Here is a 24034-nt window from a genome sequence, read left to right as displayed (position 1 = left end):
TTAAGCAACCTAGGCCAATCAGAGCCTTAGGCCCCTCCCCTGTGGATTCTACATATGCTACAACTGTTGCTATAGAAATATGAGGCCTATACTGTAGATGAGGAAAATGCTCTTCAGTTAGCATGTGAGAAGGTAGCCTGAATGTGAATTAAAAATTTTTGATAAGAAAAATTAGCAGCCTACGGAGTATCAAGTAGTTTTTTAATCCCCTCCTTGCTCAATTTCCAATTCTTTCTCGCAACTTCTCCAAGATATCCCTTGCCCATCCAGTGATGGATTTCCTAGGACCTAGAGAATACTAAGAGGGGGAAGTTTGGGAACTGAGCAGGTAAGAGGAGCAAATATTTTGGGTTATCTTCATACTAAGGAGGGTGATCGAAAGCTGGGAGATTAAGGAAAGAAGAGAGTATGGGAGGGAAGAGATAGAAAGGATGGGATGGAGCTGGAGAGAAAGTCAGTGGATGTAGGAGAGGCAAAAAAATGGTTCATAGACAAAACCGCCGAAGACAAAGGCGCGCGCCGACAACTGAGCGTAAGGCAGAAGCGCGTGCCGAAGAAAAAGAGTGTTTTTAGGGGCTCCAACGGGGGGTTTTGTTGGGGAACCCCCCCACTTTACTTAATACAGATCGTGGCGGCGTTGTGAGGGGTTTGTAACCGCCCTCATTATACTGGAAACTTAACTATTTCCCTGTTTTTTAGGGAAAAAGTGAAGTTTTCAGTAAAATGTGGAGAGTTACAACCCCCCCAAACTCCCCACAACACGGCGCGATCTGTATAAAGTAAAGTGTGTGTGTGGGGGGGGTTCCCCCCCACCCCTCCCGTCGGAGCCCTTTAAAACAGTCATTTTCTTCGGTGCGCGCCTCCACGTTGCGCTCAGTTGTCTGCGCGCACCTTTGCCCGGCGCGCTTTTGACCTGACACCAAAAAAAATGGTACGATGAGGGGCAAAAAAAATCCATGTTTTTATTTAAAAGATTGAACTTAATATTGGGAATGCAAATAGAAACATCTGTAATATATTTGTATTTTGCATGCGTTTCTCATTTACTTCTTGTGTTTGATGAGCGAGTGTGCTCTGCGCGCGTAACTGAAGCCAAGCATTTTCCTAGCTGCACGTCTGGATTCAGTTGCGGGGGGGGGGGGGGGGAAGGCGGGGTTAAAGCCACCTTTTCTTAGGGGGCGGGGCACCACCAGGAACACTCGGGGTTCCCTAAGAAATGCTGCGATCGTCGATACTAAACGAAGCCATCGTTTACATCGCGGACTTCCTCAAGGCTGCACTCGCTGCTCGCGTAACGTGGGCTCAACCCCTGCTGCGACGGGCGGGGTTAACGGCAGGGAAAAGCCGAAGGTGTCCGGGGCGTCTCCTTCCTGCTTCCGAAGGAGATAGGAGGCCGCCATGGAGGAGCTCAACCCGTCACATTACCCGGCCACCAGGGCGACCCGGGTGGTGGAGAACTTTATCAACTACCGCTACGGAACCCCGCACCGGATCTTCCAGGCCCAGAAGGTGGAAAGTGCCAGCCGGAGGGTGAGTGCGGCTCTCGCCGGGACTGACGCCGCCCGATTGCACAGGGTTAGCAAAATGATCCTGAGCTGCTGATCGCCACATCCGCGGTGCACATTGCAGCAAAGCTAAAGCGTTCCATTCTGCTGCCACTGGCGAACTGCCAAACCATCATGCCACCTGGCCATGAAAAACTCTAGGGAATGGTGGGGAAAGAAAATCGTTTTACAACAAAAACTGGGGCTGCTCTAAAAGAGCACACTGTCACTACCATCACTAGATAAACGTTTAGGGAAGGCGGCATAGGTGGCCAAAAAATGGCTTTTTCGTTCACATTCACACGCGATCGATTAGATACACTTCCCCCTCCCCATTCGCGGTTTCTGCACTCGCGATTTCACGTAATCGTGATTTTTTTCTGGGGAGGGGGAAAATAAAAAAACACAAAACATTTTTTACCTCCCTGCTGCCTTCCTGACCTTACCTGGTGGTCTAGCGGGCTTTCAGGGCAGGAGCGATCTTACCTACGCTCCTGTCCCGTGCAGATCGCCATGAGAGACTACGGGAACTCACAGCAGCCATTTCCTCATGGCGATCTGCACGGGGCAGGAGCGTAGGTAAGATCGCTCCTGCCCCGAAAGCCCTCTAGACCACCAGGTAAGGCCGGGAAGGCGGCAGGGAGGTGGGGGGTGGGTCAGAGCTGGATAATCGCGGTTTTTCGCCATTCGCGGTCCGGCTCTGCCCTTATCCCCCGCAAATAACGAGGGAGAAGTGTACTTGGGTCTAGATTCACTAACCTTATCGATCTGTGGCCGGGCGACCGATTCACGAGTCTGCATGCAAATTGACTCGATTGGAGTCACGCCCCACAGTGACTGCACGGACCGCTGCAGAGCGATCCAGACAAATGCGCAGACCATCTTCTTTGCCTGTAGATAGTCTGTGCATGCGCTTGCTCTCCTGACTTCCCTCTCGCTCCCTAAAAGGACTGACAGCACACTCCTCCATTCGGAGTTCGACATTTGCCTGACTTCTCTCACTCTTGACCAGTGACAAATCCAGAAGCTGGAGGTAGAGTATTGGTGGGGGGGTCTCAGTTTTCGTTGTTTGTTATTTTGTTTTTTTTAAGTTTTATTTTTGCGAGCCCATGGTTTTAACCCGCAGGTTTAAAGCGTGGCTCCTCACGCCGTATCTGGAACAGAACATGCCGTAGTGCAGCCCCGCTTTAAACCCGTGGGTTAAAACCACAGGCTCGCAAGTAACCGGCAGACCTTTGAAATCATGAGAGCAGGACAGTCGGAAAGGACACGAGTGACTGGTCCCCCAGCAGTCACTTCTTTTTTGATTGGCCAGCCCAGTTGATGTTCCTGATTTTGTCTAGTGAATCACTGCCTTCCTAGTTTGCATGCCGTTTCCCCTCATTTGCATGTGAGGATCGGATCGGCGGTCGATCGGCCACGAGGTTAGTGGATCGGGCTCTTGGTATCGAAGCACAATAAATCAGACAGATTTTTTTTAATGGAAAATTTTATGCAGAATGAGCGCTTTGCTGTCAGTTGACAATTTTAGAACAGTACTGGTAATGCTTTGATTTGATTAGTGTAATTTTTTTTTTTTCTGAATATGTAATCAGATTTGTTAAAATCTCTACAAATAACAAAATGCTGAAGCTCAAATCACTTGTGGTGTATCCATGTTTGAACATATCTCTCCTGTATGATGAAAATTACAGTACATTGGCTTCAAGTTCTAAGTCTCATTTATATAAAACATTGAAGGATGATGTACCCTCTTTGGCAACTTCATTAAGAATTTACTGTCTTCCACATTGTGCTCAGCTGATAGTTGCTAGTGAATATTCCATCTTTTATGCAGATGAGGCTTGATAAATACATTCTAACCTAAGAGATTTTATGTGGAAGATGCAAGGCTATGGAACGCCCTTCTGGAGGGCTTACATAATATGAAGAGTTGTGTACAGTTTTGTAAATTACTTATGAATAACCTGTTTCAACAGGCTTTTTAGATTGCTGGTGTTTTATGTTTTACATGCATGATGATTTTTATTTAATGCTTTTTTATCTTGTTTTATGATTTTTTGAGTTTATTATGGATGTCAATTTGTAAACTTGACAGTACTGCGTAATAAGTACGACAAACACATTTTTATGGTGCAGTAACCTTAATGCTACTATGCTTCTCTCATTTTAGGAAATTGAGGGAGTTGGACGCCAATACAATCTTTACTTTCCAATAAAGGAAGAACCCAAGGGTGTAAGTTGTCATTCAAAAAGTTTTAGCTACAAAATACACCAATAAATAGATAAAAAGTTTAGAAGAAAGACGACCTGAAATGATTATCATTGCTCTCAGCAGTTTATTTGTATCAGAGATTCTTGGAACATATTTTTTCATGGCCTCGGAGCTCGGCTACCACATCTTGCTGGTGGCTTTTGACAATATTACCCACAACTCATTTTCCCCATCCCCTACCTTCATCAGATGTATTAAGTCCCCAACGCAGAATCCAGCCCCCAGGGCCAGCTAATGGTCTACTTCCCTAGGGTAATGAGATGTAAGTTGTCTTTTTTTTTTTTTTCAAACTTTTCAACCTATGAGACAGTCTGGTATAATTTTAATGAGAACTTGTTGCCCTCCCACTTTTTTTTTTTTTTTAAATTAAAATGACATGCATTTTAAATAGTATGAAAATGTACAATATACCAGATGATTAAGGTAATTCAGTCCCACTGCAGTTCACTGCAGATTTATTTTCTGCAGGATGATTGTATTAGTTTTTCTTTGATTTATAACATAGGGCTTGATTCTATATGTATCGCTTAAAAATCTGTGCCAACTAGTGTGGTACTAAGCGCGATTCTATAAACGTTAGGTGCCCATTATAAAATCATGTTTAGCACTGCTAAGAATTCTAACATTTATCTCCTCTTTTACTATGGTGTGCTAACTGATTAGCCCACGCTAAACGCTAACACGTGTATATTAATCTATGGATGCATTAGCATTTAGCATGTGCTAGTTCAATTAGCTTGCGCTAAATGCTAATGTGTCCAGGCTAACATGCACGCGTTAGCGTTTACCGTGTGCTAATTGGTTAACGTACCTTGGTAAAAGATTTATGCCAAAGATTTCTCAGCCTAAATGCCTATACCTAAATTAGGTGCCCAATGGCTAGTAACTCAAAACCACACCCACAATCCATCCTCTAACCACACCTAATTTTTTATCTATACGCTTTGTACTAGGTGCCTGTTATAGAATCACCCCTACCAAGTTAGATTGCTAACTTTAAATTAAGAGGTGCTGATTATTGGCACCGATTTAGCCTACTATTCCTACATCGGCTAAGCGCACTTTATAGAATTTGGGGGATACTGTCCATTTAAAAACATCCTTCACAGCCCAATACCTTTATCACAGGTTTTTTTTCTCCCAATGCAGAATTGCTCAGGTATGATCAAGAGTGGATGATTAGCCTAGCAGTTAACAACAAAGAAAGGAAGGGATCAAACCTCACTGCTTGGGACCGTAGCCCTTTCAGGACCAAGGGACATATTTGTCCCATAACTTTAAAATCCTATAAATTTTGATTGGGATAGTCTACAGTTCTAAATTTGATATGTACGGATTCCATATGATACTGCCTTTATGTAAACAAACTGGTTCCGACATTCATTCATTAGCGTCGTTGCCAGATTGACGAGAAGATTCACTTGCCACACTGTCCATAAGCCAGAAGTGTGATTTTTTTTAAAAAAAATAATGATATTTCACAAAAAAAATCAATATTTTGGCATCTGCAAGCCCTTTTTACCATAAAAATGTCATCAAAACCACAAAAATTGGCCTACGATCCTTATGGTCCTGAAAGGGTTAACCAACTCTGGAACTGGGGGAAGGCTCAGGTGCCACCAGCAGGAGCAACTGGGGAAGGGCTCCTCCCTAATCAAAGCTCTGCTCCAGGCTCATCCCTTTCCTACCCTCCTCTTTTCAGCAGACTTCTTGGAAGGGAGGAGCTGATGTCTGGAAAGGTGTAATTGCATTTCAAACAGAAATAACCCTGGCTTCAAGTACAAAACTATGATAAATAGATGATCCAATTTCTTGCAGCAGATATTTCAAAATTCTAAAGCAATAATGGTGATGCAATTTAAAATAAAAAAGGAGCGAGATATAGATATAGGGGTACCAACAGTTCAGTGCAAAGCTTTACAAATGGTCCAAAATGCGGCTGCGAGGCTAATTTGTAGAGTTAGAAAATTTGACCATATAACACCTTGGTTGAAGAAATTGCACCGGTTACCTGTGCGATTAGGCATCATTTTCAAAACATTAACTTTGATATTTAAAGTCATTTACCATCCGCTCAGAACTCTGTGATCCGAGGGTGCAATGCGATTGGTTTTGACAGATTTCTAAAAAAATACACTATGAGAATACAAGAACATCTGCCATTTCTATCATGGGAGTAACGCTGTGGAACAAATTAACTGGACCGCTAAGAGTGTTATTGGATATTCAGAAGTTCAAAAAACCCCTTAAAACCACACTATTTTTAGAAGCATTTCAATAAAGTTGAAACATTGAATGCTGGTTTTAAGATGAACTGTACTGTGAAGATCTATTTAAAATGTGATTATTCACCTGTAACCCACCATTTTTGTAAAAGTCCTGTTTGTCATATTCTGTGCATGTTACTACTGTAATGCCGCCTAGATATAGGAGGTTGATAAATTTTTCAAATAAATAAATAGCATAGTCATCTGCTAAAAGAGGCTGAGGGAGGCTAAGGGCTCTTTTTACAAAGATGCGTTAGGGCCTTAACACGCGGAATAGCGCGCGCTAAATTGCCATGTGCGCTAGACCTTAACGCCAGCATTGAGCTGGCGTTATTCTAGAAGCATACTGCATGGTAATTTTGTGTGTGCGCTAAAAATGCTAGCGTACCTTAGTAAAAGGAGCCCTAAGCCTTTCCAAAACAGTTGCTGATGCTATGTTGGGCAAAATATTATTCAGGAGTCATGTCCCATCCCATTCCACTATCTACTACCATGTGGAGGAAGACAAGGTTGGCTGGGGCTAAAGATGCTCCGACATCAGTATTCACTAGTGCTGCTCGATTCGAATCGGTTCACCGATTCACTTCGGGTGAATCGATTCGAATTGATTAAAAACAAACAAACAAAAAATCAGCTTCCCGATTTGGCTGACCCCCCCCTCCCCCCCTAAAGCAGGAGCGTCAGCGCTGCTCTTGCTGGCCGGCCACTGCTGTACCTGCTTTAGAGGGCGAAGGGGGAGGGTCAGTCGGGAAGTGCTGCTGTTGGCTTCCCCCTTTGGCATCTGATTCCCCTCCCCCCCCGGTGTCCATTTACACCCCCTGGCCTCCCCACACCGTTTACCTTAAAGAAGCAGCCTGCAGACAAAATTGCGATGCTAGCGATCTTTGCACTGCTTCAGAACTGTTTCCTCCGCCACGATCCTGCCTCTGACATCAGAGGAGGGGCGGGACCGAGACAGGAAACAGCTCAGAAACAGTGCAAAGATCGCTAGCATCGCGATCTTGTCTGCAGGCTGCTTCTTTAAGGTAAATGGTGCAGGGAGGCCAGGGAGGAAGCCGGACACCAGTGGGAGGCCAGGGGGAACACGCAGGCCTTCCGGGGGGGTATGTGAGCAGTCCTTCGGGGTGGGGGTTGGGACAGGCCTTCAGGGGGGACAGGCAAGCAGGCAGGCCTTGGGGGGGGGGGATGCAGGCCTTCAGGGGGGGCAGGCCTTAAGGGGTAGGATGCAGACCTTTAAGGGGGGGACAGGCCTTTAAGGGGGAGATGACAAGCCTTCAAGGGGGAAACATGTCTTCAGGGATGGTGGCACAGGCCTTCAAGGGGGACAGGCAGGCCTTTAGGGGTGGGGTGCAGGCCTTCAGGGGAAGGGGGCCCTGGTGTAGAAGTACTCGGAAGGAAGGAGGGAGGGAAGGGGGTTCAAAGTGAGGTGTATATGCCGGACTTTAGGGGGGAAGAAACAATGGGTCTGAAAATAGAGGGAGAAAGATGATGGACAATGGGATTTAGGGAGGGAAGGAACAGAAAGAGAGAGAATTGGACACAAGGGATGGTGTGGAGGGGGGGGGGGATAGAGATACTGGTTAAGAGGGTAGTTGGGAAAAGAAAGGGAGAGATGGTGGACCCTGGGGTGGTGGGAAAGGAGGGAGAGATGCTGGATGAAAGGGTAGTTAAGAAAAGGTGGATCTGTGGAGGGAGACAAAAAAAGGAAAGATGCCAGACCTCCTGAGGAGGGGAGGGATGGGAAATGGAAGAGGAGGACAGAGATGGCAGATGGAAGGAGACCCTGGCAAGCAAGTTATCAGAAGACAACCAGAGCCTGGGACCAACAAGATTTGAATAATGACCAGACAACAAAAGGTAGAAAAACTAATTTTATTTTCTGTTTTGTGATTACAATGTGTCAGATTTGAAACGTGTATCCTGCCAGAGCTGGTGTTAGACCGCAAACGTGAGCTAGGATTTAACAGAAAGAGGAAAAGTCTTTTCTGTTTGTTTATTTTGTTTACACCACAGCGCCAATGTGGTTAGGAGAAGGCAAAGGGGGTGAAGAGGCTATAAAATAAACCCACCAGGATGTTTGAAAAAAACAAAACAAAACAAAAACCACCCAATTGGGCAGGAAAATCGAATCAAAAAAACAATTCAATAGGCTGAATCGAATCGAAAATTTTTTTCCTGAATCGGGCAGCACTAGTATTCACAGCTTCTGTTGGAGAGGGAGTCTGTCACTGTGTAATGGTGAACCATTCTGGCAGGCTTTAGGAGTCATGATTGCAGAGTTCTGGAAAGAACCCTGCTGCTTCTGAAATGTTTGTTTTGTGTCCATTGCTTTTTTGTGTACATTAACAGTTTTCCTTTTTTTTTTTTTTTTTAAATTTCAGAATGAGATTATTAATTGCACTGCTGAGGTACTGTATTACCTCGGTGAGCCATCCAGAGCACCAGAGGTAAATGTCACATTTGACAAAGAATTTACAAAGACTACTGAAGCTGCAGACATCGAGTTCTACAATAAAATGATGAGCCTGGAAACACCAATCGAGGCACATACTATTCCAGGTATAGAACCAATTGACTGTTCTTCAACCTTTTGACACCTAATGACCGGCGGAAATAAAATAATTATTTTGTGGACCGGCACTGGTCCGCGGACCGGCAGTTGAAGAACACTGGGCTAATTCGTGCCCATCTCCACCCAATCTCCGCCCCAGACCCCGCCCCCATAATAGTACTAATTGTAACCATTTTTTCCATTCATTTTTCATATACAGTGCTCCCTCCAGTCATTCGTGGTCGGCGATTCGCGGTCCCGGTCATTCGCGGTATTTTCCAACTGAGAATGACCGGGCAGGAGAGGGCAGCCGGAGCGCCGGCGAGTGAAGGAAATCACTCGTGGTATGCTCCGACCGCCTCTTCCTGCACTAAAGTCGGGCCTCACCAATCAGGAGCTGCTTTGACACGCAGCTCCTGATTGGTGAGGCCCGACTTTAGTTCAGGAAGAGGCGGTCGGAGCATACCGCGAGTGATTTCCTTCACTCGCCGGCGCTCTGGCTGCTCTCTCCTGCCTCCCTCTCCTGCCTCCCCTGCTAAAAAACATATTTGCGGTTTTTCAACATTCACGGAGGGAGTACTGTATAAACACACACAATATAATTGTATTAACAACACATAATGGTTAACCACAAAATTAAAATACACAAAGCACACTGTATGCTTTTCAACATTCATTCCTACCAGAAAACAGATAACCCCATGCAAATGCCAAAAACTAAAAGTACTAATATTTACAAACAAACCCTAAGATGCAAGACTCTGCAAGTAGTACAACCCCAGAGGAAAAGAAATAAATGCATTTCTTCCTGAACAGACAAATCAATCACTAAATTAAAAAAAATAAAAGCATTTCCCCTACTGTTGTTGGTCTCTCTCCCTCCATGTGCCTTGCCTTCTGGCCTGCCCCCTGGTGTTATCTTTGGGCCGGTCCACTGTGTGATCAATGCAGCATCTTCGGAATGGCTCCCCGAGTGCTGCATTGCACAAAGCTGTGGGCAGCGGCTCCTTGTGCGTGTCCCACACCTCATCTGGAAGCCTACCCTCTGATGTTGCGACATCAGAGAGAAGGCTTCCGGTTCAGGCGCAGGCCGTGCATAGGAGCCTTTCCCATGGCTTTGTGCACTGCAGCACTCAGGGAGCCGGCCTGAAGACGCCGCGTTGATCGCACTGTGGACTGGCGGCTCAAGAACACTGTCTTGGGCCCGATGGATGTGCCTGCCCTGTGGACCGGCAGAAAATTTCTGCGGACCAGCACCAGTCCATGGATCGGCGGTTGAAGAACACAGCTATAGACCTAGACATGTTTATAGATTTACTCTAAAAGCACAAACAGGGGGGAAAACCTTTGATTAATCTATGAAAATGTAAAGTTGGATTCTTCTAATCAATAACTACTAGAGCTTGACTTATCCTTGCTAAGAAACAAGATCCTATTCTAATAGACAGCTGCTATGAAATAACGAAATGCTGTAAATTGCCACTATTAACAGAAAGTCTGAACTCAATGGTCAGCACTGCACCACTCAAATAGTAGGAGAAGTTAGTAAGCCAAATTGCAAAAATTACAGTAAATGGAAGAACCTAGGCATCCATTACATGGTCACAATACGGTAACCAAATACCTTAATGCAGAGCTCAGCCCTCGCATCCAAATGGCAGATGAAATTTAAAGTGGACAAAAGCAAAGTAATCCGCATTGGGAAGAACAATCTAAATCATAGTTACCAGATGTTAGAGTCTACCTTAGGAATCAGCACCCAAGAAAAAGATATAGGTGTTATTGTAGACGATACACTGAAACCTTCAGCAGCAGCCAAAAAAAAAAAAAAAGCAAACAGGATGCTAGGAATTATTAGGAAAGGGATGGGAAAAAGATCCCTCCATGGTACGACCTCACTTTTAAGAACTGCATTTAATTTTGGTCGCTGTATCTGGAAAAAAAAGATACAACTAAAATAGTAAAGGGGATGGAATTCCTCTCGTTTGAGGAAAAGCTAAAGAGGTTAGGGCTCTTCAGCTTGGAAAAGAGATGGCTGAGGAGCGATATGCTTGATGTCTACGAAATCCTGAGTGGTGTGAAATGGGTGAAAGTGAATCGATTATTATTTACTCTTTCAAAAAGTACAAAGACTAAAGGATACTCAATGAACTTACATGGAAATACCTTTAAAACAAATAGGAAATATTTTTCACTCAATGAAGTTATGCTCTGGAACTTGTTGCCAGAGAATGTGGTAACAGCAGTAAGCGTAGCTGAGTTGAAAAGTTTTTGACATGTTCCTGGGGAAAAGTCCATAATCTGCTATTGAGACAGATATGGGGCATGGGATCAGTGGCATGGAATGTTGCTACTACAGGCACTCCATGGATTAAGAACGCCCGACGTACATCGGACTTGTACCTACGAACCGGGGGTCTGCTTCTCCCTTCTTGTGCCAACATGCCCCTCTTCCTTCCGTGTCCCAATGCACCCATCATTGTCTTTCCCTCCCAGAGGGAGGGGAAAATATATTTGGCCCAAAAATCTCGGTTTATATTTGAGTATATACAGTATATGGTTCTTTGGGGAAAGAGAGAAAGTAACCATGCGACTTGTTTCACAGAGCAATGCCCATTGATATTGCTATTTAAATCATATTTCTGCATTCAGCAGACTGACTTGATTTTATTCCTAGATAATTTTGGCAATATACCACCAGAGTTGAAGCCAGTCAGATATCTAGCCTGGAATGCCTGTGGCTTCATTATATGGCAGAATTCAAATGAAAACACATTGTATAGTATGGCACGGATTGAAACCGTCAAACAAGTGGTACGTAGCTAATAACTTCTAATCCATTCTAACAGGAAGCATAATCAATGTTTAGATCATGTCTTAATTCTGTTGGCTTTCCTTGTTTTTGGTACTATTGCAAGTGAAGGTAAAGGCCTTTACAATAGCTGTAGAAAACATTGACAGAGCACCTCCAGCTAATGCTAAAACTCGTTTTCCTAACTGCATGAGCCATTTAATCTAGCTCTGAACAGAACTTTTCTCATAGTGCCTTACAAAAAGTCTTCAGACCCTTTTACATTTTTCACATTCTGTCTTAAAAAAATACAGTCCAAAATGTATTGAAGCAGGAGTTTGTTCTCTCATTACATGTAGAGTATAGTGTATAGATCAGTGAAACAATTATAGAAATATCCAAAACAAATTATGAATGAGTAACCAAAAGGTCTCCGTTGCATATGTCTTTACATCTGTTGTCATAGCAAACCCAAATTACCATATTTTTTGGACCATAAGACGCACCCACCTGTAGAGGAGGAAAAACCAAGAAAAAAAAATTTGGTTCAGAATTTTTTTCTTCTCTACACGTAGGTGCGTCTGGTGCTGGAAAGCCCGCAGCCACCTGCAGCCCCCTGGTACCTTTTTTAGTGGCCGTGGTCTAGCACGGTCTCCTGGATGGCTGCCTTGGTCTTTACAAGAGCGATGCACAGTGCAGGAGCGTGACCTTTACCCTTCCTGCCTGGTCCCTTGCCGCTCTGTGATTGGCTGCAGTCAGTAACTGACTGCAGCCAATCACAGAGCGGCACAACCAGGCAGGAAGCGCAAAGGTTGCACTCCTGCATTGTGCGTCGCTCTTTAAAGGCCAAGGCAACCGTCCCCCTTTGTGGGGGTGGGAAAATGTGGCTCTTATGGTCTGAAAAATACGGTAGCTTTGTTTTCAAAAGACTCATAATTTAAGTTAAAATGGAGCCCACTTGTGTTCAAGCACAGTAGCTGAGATTTTTTCAGCACCATAGTATCAGAAATATTACTTCAGCAGACCTATAAATCTTATTCATTAAAGCTTCTTTCCCACATATACTGAGAAGAAAACCCTTTGGGCCCCTTTAACAAAAGTGTGGTAGCAATTCTGCCGTTTTAAGTTTACATTATATGTAAAACTGAGTGCTCCATATTATCTGTTAATCCAAAGTAGAACCGACAAATTATTACCGACAGCATTGCTTTTTAGATTTGGAGTTAATGACCTTTTATAAGCCTTTTTCAAATTCTATCTGTGGTTGTGTGAAGTTGTTTTCTTAAATAGTTTCTACTAGAGAATGACACGGGGACAAATTTTTCCCCGTCCCCACGGGGACTCATTTTCCTGTCCCAGTCCCATCCCTGCAAGCTCTGTCCTATCTGCACAAGCCTCAAACACTTTAATATAAGTGTTCGAGGCTTGTGTGGTTAAGGCAGAGCTTACAAGAATGGGGCAGGGACAGGAACAGCGACAAAACTCACATGGATGGGGACAAATTTGTCCCAGTGTCGTTCTCTAATTTCTACACATGACTCCTGATGCAGGCATTTTTTTTGCCGAAACACAGCTGTCGGGTCAAGTTATCCGTGCCACCTACCACTAGACATAAATTTGTGTTAGTTCTTCTATTTTGGAATCACTGCCTTGATTTGTTCTAGTTTATGCTCTATGTGAGACTTTTATCCTTCTCCTATTTCCATCTGAATTGCTTTTGCATTACTAAGATTTCCTTTGATGATCACCTGAAAGCCTTACCAGTTCTTAAGATCTCAATCAAATCACTAATCAAGTAGGAAAAGCAAGACAAATATAATGAAAAGTGAAGATTTATTATTAGAGAATAATGCAAACAAAATGTCTCTAATAATAAACTGACTTCATTTAATGTTGTTAAGTGAATCTTTCAAATGCTGATGATTTGCAGAGAGCAGTGAAGTCACATATCCTTAACCTCAGCTCAGCCTTTAATGAAATAGAAATTGATAAATCTATGGTTCACTACTTAACTCCTTTCCCATTCACTCTAGAAAAGAAATGACACTTTAACTGAATTTCACTACGAAGTCCTGCTTCATGATTTCATCTCGCAGGTAAATATTTAAAAGGACTGAGAAATATTTGTAGGATTCATACTGCAAAACACAAGTGTTAATCCACTGAAGAAGGTAGCTCAGTGCTGAAGTGCGTCAGCTGCTTTTTCCATGTACTTTTCACAGTTTTACAATGTATTTCCATGCCTGTATCATCATCCACAACTCAGCACTAACAAAGTTTCCATCAAGTTGCCTGGAGGCTTCCTTTTTCTCTCGTCCCTTCTCTCTGCCCACAGTTTTAGTCAGGTAAAGTTTTCTGGTTACCGGCCTAGCAATACTGACCAGGCTTTACAGCACCATAAAATGGGTCCAATTATAGATTTTGTTCATTTACGTTCTACATTTTTTCTCTTTTACAGGAAATGATTCCTTGGGAACTACAAGTTCTCTGGCAGCCAGAGAGTGGAACTATAGTAAAACAAAACTGCCGTCTGCTAAGAGAATGGGAGAAGTAGCTAACTGTAGGAAGATCATAATTATGCAAGAGAAGCCCTTCCCATCATGCCTTCCTTTTGGGACAGTTTTTTAATGTACATCCCAGACAGTACACTATTATGAGTCATAAGTCTCTTAGGACCTGGGAAAAGGAGCTTTCCGGCTGTACAGGGGAAAGTTGCAGGATTTTTTTTTTTAATGGATTTTTTTTTTTTTAAACTTTAATTACTACAGTGGTGGACTGGTTTAAAACAAGACTAGTTTAGAAATGTATCTGTTAAACTTAAAATAAAGTTTATTCTATACCTAGCAGCACCACACTGTCTTTCTCTGCCATCATTTATTATGTTATTATGCAAAAGGTCAGGTGAAAACAGTACTTACGGTACAGGTACAGTGATGGTTTCTCTGAAGGCAACTTTAGGCTTTCCCATAATGCATGGACAACCATATTCTCTCTCCAAGCGCTAAATGAGCATCAGAAATATACTCACATTAGAGAGGAAATTTAGATAAAAACCAAAATAAAAACCAAAACACGCAAGTTTGAAAAGATCACAAAATGCATTTATTATTTTTAAAATGTCTATTCCGCTTAAAGCCTAAGCAGATTACAATACATATCTATCAATTCTCCTCCCCCCCCAAACCATTATCTTGTGTGAAAAATGTGTACATCGCTTTAGAAAAGAGTACCACTGCAGTGTTTCCTTCAAAATGCACAGAAGCCCTTCACCTGCATTCTTGCTGTCTCGATATCCCAATTTCAACCACGGGGACAGGTCCCTGAAGTCTGCAACTGAAACTGCAATACAATTGCACCAATCCTTATGGTAGAAATGCCCACTAAGGACTCCTGCACACCTTAGGGCAGGCATGTCAAACACATGGCTTGCATTGTAGCATCTAATGCGCATTATAAATTTAACCTCTGGTTAATTACCTAATGTAAATTTGATGCCCAAGTAATTATAATGGGATGACTATTTTAGTATGGACCATTAATGAATGTATGGCTGCTATAGTGGCCCATCATTAATCATAAGTCTGATGTACCTGCCCTTAAGAGAACATGCTGACTATTAAAACTGGTAAATAGAAAACTGAAAGCTTTGATTTTAGGTGTGCAGCACCTCAGGCAACAGGATAAAGTGACTTGCCACCTACTGCAATATGTGTCGAAGGGAGAAGGTTTTCAAATCAAATATCTCTGTCACCAATTATAATAAATCACTTTCTGTCTCTCAATCAAATTACAGCAGAGAGAAAGTCTGCCTTGCTGGATCCTGGTTGAAAAAATGGACACCTCCGACACAGAAGTACTTCACTCTATTAAGCAATCTTGTCACCCCAGTATTACTTGTTTTTGCTTAAGTAGTTACACCTTGTGCTTTTCTTTTTTTTTTTTAGCCATTCACAACACATTTCATGAAGATTTTATAAAGAAGCCATCACTAAAGCTGAGACCTTTAAAATTGTTTAAAATTGGGCTAGACTAAATAACACAGATGCACTGAAACTCCAGTATTAGTAATATTTAAAACTTTCACATTGACAGTGCACAATAGAGGGAAAAAGCTACGGCACAAGCCCAAAATAACCCAGGGGAGGCAAAAGCCTCAGAATGTGCAGGCAGACGCGTTTTACGAGTCCCGCGTTAAAAGTTCACGATCGGATTGGTCACGCCCTGAGGCAGCAGAATTTGTGAAACGCTGGCCACCGTTGGTGTACCCATCGTCAGGCTGAGATAAGTCAAAAAGTTCACCTTGTCTCGACTACGTTGAGCTTTTATTGCACCGCACAGAGCTTTTCATACGCCAGGGGAGGTTTTTTTATGCCAATGAGGTTATTGCCTGAATACCTTGAGCTACTATTGTGGAGTGGGAGGGTTTGTTTCTGAGGCTTTTTCCTCCCCTGGGTTATTTTTGGCTTGTGCTATTGCTTTTTCCTCTATTGTGCACTGTCCATGTAAAAATGGACTCAGCAAGATGGGCTAAGCCTGTGGCTTCATTCTATGTAGCTTTGCTGTTGCCCCATGACTGAGCAAGTGTTAACAGGTTTCCGCTCTTCGTTTTATCGACCCAATATCTGCCCTGCTCATTTCCCTTGGGTAAGAAGCCCTGTGAGGAACAGGGTGGGGTTTTGCAGTTTAATATTAATACTTGGCTGTACTGTGTACCTGAGAATAGATTTCCAGATGCAATTCACCCATTCCAGAAACAATTGTCTCTCTATTTTCCACTTCATAGTGCACTCTATAAGTTGGGTCTTCTCTAGTAAACCGATTAATGCCTTTTGAAAACTTGTCATAATCGTTCTAGAAAAAGAAATGACACACCGCATGTAAATACTGCATTCCTTTCCACTCCCAAACACATAACGATCCAGTTAATACCTAACAACATAACTCAATAGATTTGGTCTTAGCAAAACACAAAGTTTTAAATGGTTGCAGTTGAAGCAGGCTATTCAGGTAGGGTTCCCTGAATGGAAGACTTTGAACAGTCAATATAGTCTGGAGTTCCTATGCTTCCAAGCAGACTTCCTAGGACATCAAGCCGCATTGTGGTATAAATTATTATCTGGATACTTGAATAAAAAAACAAAGAATGGTCTGAGAGACATTTGGAACATTGAGATCAAGCATCAAATTTCTGCATCTCAATGGCCACGAATTTGGTCTTGGAGAATGAGATGTACAGTGTCAGCATCTATGAAACAAACTTGGTTTTTTTTGTTACATAGAGTGTTTTGGACCCCTGTTCGTTTACAAAAATTAGATAGTTCTAAGTCCAATAAATGCTGGCACTGTAATCTGGTACCTGGGACATTAGATCATCTACTTTATTATTGTCCCTATATTAAGATATTTTGGAATTCAATTTGGTCTCAAGTGAACTCATTATTGGAAAATCATGTTGCACTTTCTTACGATACAGTGTTATTTGGCATGATGATGAGGAAAAAGAGTCAAATATCATCAAATAACATAAGCAGTGCCTCTACTGGGTCAGATCCGAGGTCCATCGTGCCCAGCAGTCCGCTCACGCAGCGGCCCAACAGGTCCAGGACCTGTGCAGTAGCCCTCTATCTATACCCCTCTATCCCTTTTTCCAGCAGGAAATTGTCCAATCCTTTCTTGAACTCCAGTACCGTACTCTGTCCTATTACATCTTCTGGAAGCGCATTCCAGGTGTCCACCACACGCTGGGTAAAGAAAAAATTCCTAGCATTCGTTCTGAATCTGTCTCCTTCCAACTTTTCCGAATGCCCTCTTGTTCTTTTATGTTTTGAAAGTTTGAAGAATCTGTCCCTCTCTACTCTCTCTATGCCCTTCATGATCTTGTAGGTCTCTATCATGTCTCCTCTGAGTCTCCTCTTTTCCAGGGAGAAGAGCCCCAGTCTCTCCAATCTTTCAGCGTATGAAAGGTTTTCCATGCCCTTAATCATTCGGGTCGCTCTCCTCTGGACCCTCTCCAGTATTGCCATATCCTTCTTAAGGTACGGTGACCAATACTGAACACAGTACTCCAGATGCGGGCGCACCATTGCCCGATACAACGGCAGTACGACTTCTCTCGTTCTGGTCGTAATACTCTTCTTAATAATACCCAACATTCTGTTTGCCTTCTTTGCGGCTGCTGCGCATTGTGCTGTTGACTTCGTTGTTGTGTCCACCAGTACACCCAAATCTCTTTCAAGGCTACTTCTCTCTAACACTAATCCCCCCATTTGGTAGCTGAACATCGGGTTTTTTCTCCCTAAATGCATGACCTTGCATTTCCCCACATTGAAGTCCATCTGCCATTTATTCGCCCACTCCTCCAGTTTGCTTAGGTCCCTTTGTAGGTCCTCACACTCTTCCACATTTCTAACCCTTCTACAGAGTTTAGTGTCATCTGCAAATTTGATAACTTCACACTTCGTCCCCGTTTCCAGCTTTTATTAGTTATGACAGGGGTTGCTATCCAACATATAACCAATAATTAGAAAAATCACAGAAATCTTAGTTATACATTTTGGTGGAATTCATAATGCCATATATTTAAAATGGAACGAGCAATAGCAGTACAAAGAGGGACATTTACAAATTTTATAAAAATATGGGGGCCATTGGCAAAATATTGTGATGAATAGTCATCGATTCTTCTCTTTTCCTTTTCTTTTTAGCACACTAAGGGGGGGAGGGTGTTGGGAATAATTTTACATAATATGTTATAATATGCTATATAATATGTGTGTTTATTCCTATTGAAAATGTGATAAAGGAGGGTGGTTGGGAGGGTTAATGTATCACTAGTGTTTTATGTGGTAGAGATTAATGTGCTATTGTGGAATAACTTGTATAATATATTAGTTTGTGCACTTGCTGTTCAATTTGAAAATGAATAAAGAATTTAAAAAAAAGATAGAAACTGACTAGCTGATGCCACGTCCCCGCCTGCTTCCTCTGAAGACCGTAAGTCCTTTGTCAGCTCTTGAATTTTTGACACTCACTAGTGCATTTTGGGGTTAAAGTGCAAGACCACCACATACCACAGCTTCTCTCCTAGTCACAATTTGGAGCACTAACCTCAGAAATCTGATTGATCATGATTTAGAAAAAGAGAGAACCAAGCTTTGCCTCTGGCACGTCCCTCTCAATGTAAACATCATCTCTGCAGGTCTATACAGCACACAGGAAAAGGGGGGGGGGAGAGAATCAGGACGTTGAGAAGAAGACTGGAGTTACAGGACACAACATGACATGCAAAGAATTCTCCGCATGGCATTCCTTTTTTTTGAGAAACAGACATATTTGTGGAGTCTTTATCAAAACTACCTTTAGAATTGATTTTACTAAACTGTATCCACACGGAACCTTTTAGACCCCTGATAATGCTGAAACATGGCTATCTCGGGTCATTAGAACAGTTACATTTTGGATAAATAGTAAAGATGCTAGTGTTCTGGAAATCTGGCCTCAAGTTTCATCATTCTGGTTGTTCCCACTTTTCCTGTGCGTTGTTTATATCTGTGGAGTTTGGCAGTTCTTTGCTTGCTTTTGCAGGTCTATACCAGATATAGTACTAGAGTTTTAACAAAGTTTTGGCTACATTTCTAAGCATTCAGAGAGTATAGTGTACCTCATCACGGGGGCTTAAGAACAGCTTCCTGATACTACCTGCAAGGAAACGAAGAAAGCGAGAGACTCACATCTCCCGTCTTGTGGGGTTTTTTGTTTTCACTATCTGCAAGGAACCAGAAACCCACTGAAAAGTGTTTAAGTACCTTTGTGGCGAAAAGTTTGGAGACCCCTGCTCTAGACGGATATAGAAACCCACAAGCCAGGGTGAATGCAGGCATGAACTCTTGCCTCTTCTAGAGGTGCGTGCCTGAATAGGCCTGGCTGAACAGGAAACATGAGCAAATATAAACCATTCTTTTATGCAAGATAACTAGTTACATGTGTCAATGACTCATGTTTGGTTCCCGTGGACAATAAAAGATTTATTATAACATGAAATGTTACATAGAAACAGAGAAAACCGAAGGCAGATAGACACATGACATGATCTGTAAGTGGGTGTATTTAGATTTATAATTAGAAACGGTCAATAAAAAGAAAATTGACATAAACCATGCAAATATTATACAAACATTAAAAATGATTTTGACCCCCCCCCCATGCATATTATACAGTAGAAGTAAATAGGCCACTTTTCTGGTCTCAGTGAAAATACTGTATTTTCCCTCTGCATGTAAAGTTGTTCACTAATAAAATGTATAAAAATACTGATGGCAAGATATGGAAAAGTGTATGAGAAATGACAGGGAATTGGTATAGTCCTTAAAAAGGGACAGTGGAGAGTGTGATATGGGGATTCTTTTTTTTGTTGTTTTAAATTCTTTATTCATTTTTGCATATTACAACAAGTGTATTAAATAAAATCATATGAACTTATAAATACATACTTGATAACTCACATAACACGTTAAATACATTTCATTACATATTTATATTCTATAATATCTTGAATATTATGTAATACACCTAATATCTAAACAATTATTATTAAATAAAAAACCCTTCCATCCCATCCCCTCCCGTTACAGAATTACATACAAATACAGTGAGACTATTTATATATTCATATACATTATGAGATAAATATATTAATATCCACCCTTTTCCCCTCTTATCAAATATCTTACTTTGGGAAAATGTTATCATTCTTTACAAAAGTCTGTTAATGGTCTCCAAATCTTCTGAAATTTACCAAAATATCTTTCTAGACTGAAAGACCAAGTCCTACACTTCTCCTTCCGTATCCACGGGGGTTAGGGGCAGAGCCGGCCCAGGAATATTAAAAAACCGCAAATAATATTCGGGCCGGCTCTGACCCACCCCCCGCTTCCCTTAAGCCTTACCTGGTGGTTTAGTGGGTTTTCAGGGCAGGAGCAATCTTCCTATGCTCCTGCCCCGTGCAGATCACGCATAGGAAATGGCTGCCATGAGCTCCCGTAGTAGTCTCAAGAGACTACGGGAGCTCACGGCAGCCATTTCCTATGAGTGATCTGCATGGGGCAGGAGCATAGAAAGATCGCTCCTGCCCCAAAAACCCGCTAGACCACCAGGTAAGGCTTAAGGGGGGGGGTCTAAGAGGGCTTAAAAATAGCCTGAAAAATGAAAATGGATCTAAAAAAAAAAAAAAAAAAATCGCGAATAACCGAATCCACAGATGCTAAAACCATGGATTCAGAGAGAGAAGTGTACCCTCCCCATATAGATCTGTATGAAATGTTACGCCTCTGTGGCAGGCATTCCTCACCATCATCCTAATACTGAAAAAAAATATATGCCATTTTTAGACTTTAGTAAAATCTGGAATAAAAACTAATCTATTCCTGACTCCTGTATGGAGTATGACCCTCTAAAATCTAAATACAGTCAAACATTAGATAGCGAGTAACGTGGTTTACGAGTGTTTTGCAAGATGAGCAAAACATTTTCTTAAATTTTAAACAATAAATGGGTGTTGTCTTGCACTACAAGCACATATACGTGTATCACATCAAATACGCACAATATATGCACGTCGCATCACTGATGAAGGCTGAACGTAATACATGCACCCACAGTTCAAGTGCGCACAACATACACACATCTCACACTGAACGTGACTGAACATAATAAAAGCATCACATCCAATTCACCCGCAGTGTAGTGACTGTTCAAAACGAGTGAGATCTTGCAATACAAGTACGTACAGTACTGTATTTTTTATTAAAGTTTTTGGGATGTGGAACGAATCATCCGAGTTTCCATTGTTTCCTATGGGGAAATTCACTTTGATATATGAGCGCTTTGGATTAAGAGCATGCTTCTGGAACGACTTATGCTCGCAATCCAAAGTACCACTGTACTTCTAAAGCATAAATGTCTGTTTGGTTCGAGTTCCTACCTTGTTGGAAGGTTTCATTGCAACTGAAATGACAGGGTCAGGCACATGAATGGATTCCTGTAAAACACCCAGAGTGAACCATAGATATGTTAGATGGCAGCTATTATGCAAGTCTTTAAACATGAACAAGGCTATTTTCAATACCTAGTCTCATCTGGTCAGATTCAGGTAAGCAGTTATAATTCAGAGCCCTCGGTTCTTCAAAGTAGTTTCAGTGGCATATTTATATAAATCTGCATATAATTTATCAGGCTTGATTACAAAGTATTTTTTAAACTAATGCTCAAAGCATGCTGCAATCTAATAGCTCATGGGAAGGAACCATCACAGGCTGCCAAAAAACACAACATCTCCTACTATTCCTTCTGCTCATAATGGTAAGGCAATTTCTAACAGGATAAACCAGTATGGAGCTCTTCTCACGTGGAGTGATCCACCATCATAACTAAAGGGAGATTAAATTAATTTTGTAATTTTGCTAATTAAAAAAAAAAAAAGAACTAGTTAACCCTTTCAGGACCATAAGGATCGTAGGCCAATTTTTGTGGTTTTGACGACATTTTTATGGTAAAAAGGGCTTGCAGATGCCAAAAAATTGATTTTTTTTGTGAAATATCATTATTTTTTTTAAAAAAATTCACACTTCTGGCTTATGGACAGTGTGGCAAGTGAATCTGGCAACGACGCTAATGAATGAATGTCGGAACCAGTTTGTTTACATAAAGGCAGTATCATATGGAATCCGTACATATCAAATTTAGAACTGTAGACTATCCCAATCAAAATTTATAGGATTTTAAAGTTATGGGACAAATATGTCCCTTGGTCCTGAAAGGGTTAAAAATATCATTTTTGAAGCTGAGATAAAATGCATTTCAGGTTAAAGTGGAAAAATAAAGGATAAAAGTCTTCCCTTTGCCAAGTCCCTCGAAGATGTAACTTCCGGTTTTGCGATGAAGTTACAGAGTAATACTTTTAAAACCAATAAGAACATAGGAATTGCCACTGCTGAGTCAGACCAGTGGTCCATCATGCCCAGCAGTCTGCTCACATGGCGGCCCTCTGGTCTAAGACCAGCACCCTAACTGAGACTAGCCCTACCAGCGCATGTTTTTGTTCAGCAGAAACTTGTCTAACTTTGTCTTGAATCCCTGGAGGGTGTTTTCCCCTATGACAGACTCTGGAAGAGCGTTCCAGCTTTCTACCACTCTCTGGGTGAAGAAGAACTTCCTTACATTTGTACGGAATCTATCCCCTTTCAACTTTAGAGAGTGCCCTCTCGTTCTCCCCACCTTGGAGAGGGTGAACAACCTGTCTTTATCTACTAAGTCTATCCCCTTCAGTACCTTGAATGTTTCGATCATGTCCCCCTCTCAATCTCCTCTGTTCGAGGGAGAAGAGGCCCAGTTTCTTTAATCTTTCGCTGTACGGCAGCTCCTCCAGCCCCTTAACCATCTTAGTCGCTCTTCTCTGGACCCTTTTGAGTAGTACCGTGTCCTTCTTCATGTACAGCGACCAGTGCTGGACGCAGTACTCCAGGTGAGGGCGTACCATGGCCCGATACAGAGGCATGATAACCTTCTCTGATCTGTTCGTGATCCCCTTCTTTATCATTCTTAGCATTCCGTTTGCCCTTTTTGCTGCTGCCGCACATTGTGTGGACGGCTTCATCGACTTGTCGATCAGAACTCCCAAGTCCCTTTCCTGGGAGGTCTCTCCAAGTACTGCCCCGGACATCCTGTATTCGTGCATGAGATTTTTGTTACCGACATGCATCACTTTACACTTATCCATGTTGAACCTCATCTGTCATATCGATGCCCATTCCTCGAGCTTGATTATGTCACGTTGCAGATCTTCGCAATCCCCCTGCGTCTTTACTACTCTGAATAACTTCGTATCATCCGCAAATTTAATCACCTCGCTCGTCGTACCTATGTACAAATAATTTATAAAGATGTTAAAGAGCATGGGTCCAAGCACCGAGCCCTGCGGCACCCCACTGGTGACGCTCTTCCAGTCCGAGTATTGTCCATTTACCCCCACTCTCTGTTTCCTATGCTCCAGCCAGTTTTTAATCCACGTGAGTATTTCACCCTCAATTCCATGGCTTGCAATTTTCCAAAGTAATCGTTCATGCGGAACCTTGTCGAACGCCTTCTGAAAATCCAGATATACAATGTCGACCGGATCGCCCTTGTCTATCTGTCTGTTTACTCCCTCAAAGAAGTGCAGCAAGTTCGTCAAACACGATATGCCTTTGCTAAAACCGTGCTGACTGGTCCTCATCAGCCCGTGTCCATCAAGGTGATCAATGATGCTGTCCTTTATCAGTGACTCTACCATCTTTCCCGGTACCGAGGTCAGACTCACCGGTCTGTAGTTCCCCGGATCTCCCCTCGAACCTTTCTTGAAGATCAGTGTAACATTCACCACCTTCCAGTCTTCCGGAATCTTTCCCGATTTGATCGACAGATTGGCTATTAGTTGAAGCAGTTCAGCTATGGTCCCTTTCAGTTCCTTGATGACCCTCGGATGGATGCCATCCGGTCCTGAGGATTTATCGCTCTTAAGCCTATAAATCTGCCTACATACCTCCTCTAGACTGACCGTCAATCCTGTCAGCT

General features: G+C 42.4%; 2 protein-coding genes across 3 annotated transcripts in view; one reads left to right on the top strand and one right to left on the bottom strand.

The window, feature by feature from the left end:
- The window catches only part of GFM1 (G elongation factor mitochondrial 1), a 98342-nt gene that overhangs the window by 23991 nt on the left and 50317 nt on the right, over window positions 1-24034 (bottom strand). For both annotated transcript variants that reach the window (XM_033959486.1, XM_033959487.1), the window contains 3 exons: window positions 21408-21464; window positions 16142-16279; window positions 14347-14429 (listed from right to left, as the gene is read on the bottom strand). In XM_033959486.1, coding sequence (XP_033815377.1) covers window positions 14347-14429; window positions 16142-16279; window positions 21408-21464 — 278 coding nt within the window. The remainder of the gene's footprint in view (window positions 1-14346; window positions 14430-16141; window positions 16280-21407; window positions 21465-24034) is intronic.
- On the top strand, window positions 1185-14282 carry LXN (latexin). The gene is made up of 6 exons (XM_033959490.1): window positions 1185-1530; window positions 3718-3780; window positions 8468-8645; window positions 11315-11451; window positions 13462-13524; window positions 13887-14282. The coding sequence occupies exons 1-6, from the start codon at window positions 1399-1401 to the stop codon at window positions 13980-13982; spliced, it is 669 nt and encodes a 222-aa protein (XP_033815381.1). The 5' UTR covers window positions 1185-1398; the 3' UTR covers window positions 13983-14282.

Source organism: Geotrypetes seraphini, chromosome 9 (genome assembly GCF_902459505.1).
Source record: "Geotrypetes seraphini chromosome 9, aGeoSer1.1, whole genome shotgun sequence".
In the NCBI taxonomy this organism is placed as follows: domain Eukaryota; kingdom Metazoa; phylum Chordata; class Amphibia; order Gymnophiona; family Dermophiidae; genus Geotrypetes; species Geotrypetes seraphini.
This window is presented reverse-complemented; position numbering and strand designations above follow the sequence as displayed.

Coding starts and splice junctions, on each gene's coding strand:
- LXN (XM_033959490.1), top strand. CDS start 1,399: ATGGAGGAGCTCAACCCGTCACATTACCCGGCCACCAGGGCGACCCGG. Junction 8,646..11,314: donor CGAGGCACATACTATTCCAG/GTATAGAACCAA, acceptor TTTTATTCCTAG/ATAATTTTGGCAATATACCA. Junction 13,525..13,886: donor TTCATGATTTCATCTCGCAG/GTAAATATTTAA, acceptor TCTCTTTTACAG/GAAATGATTCCTTGGGAACT.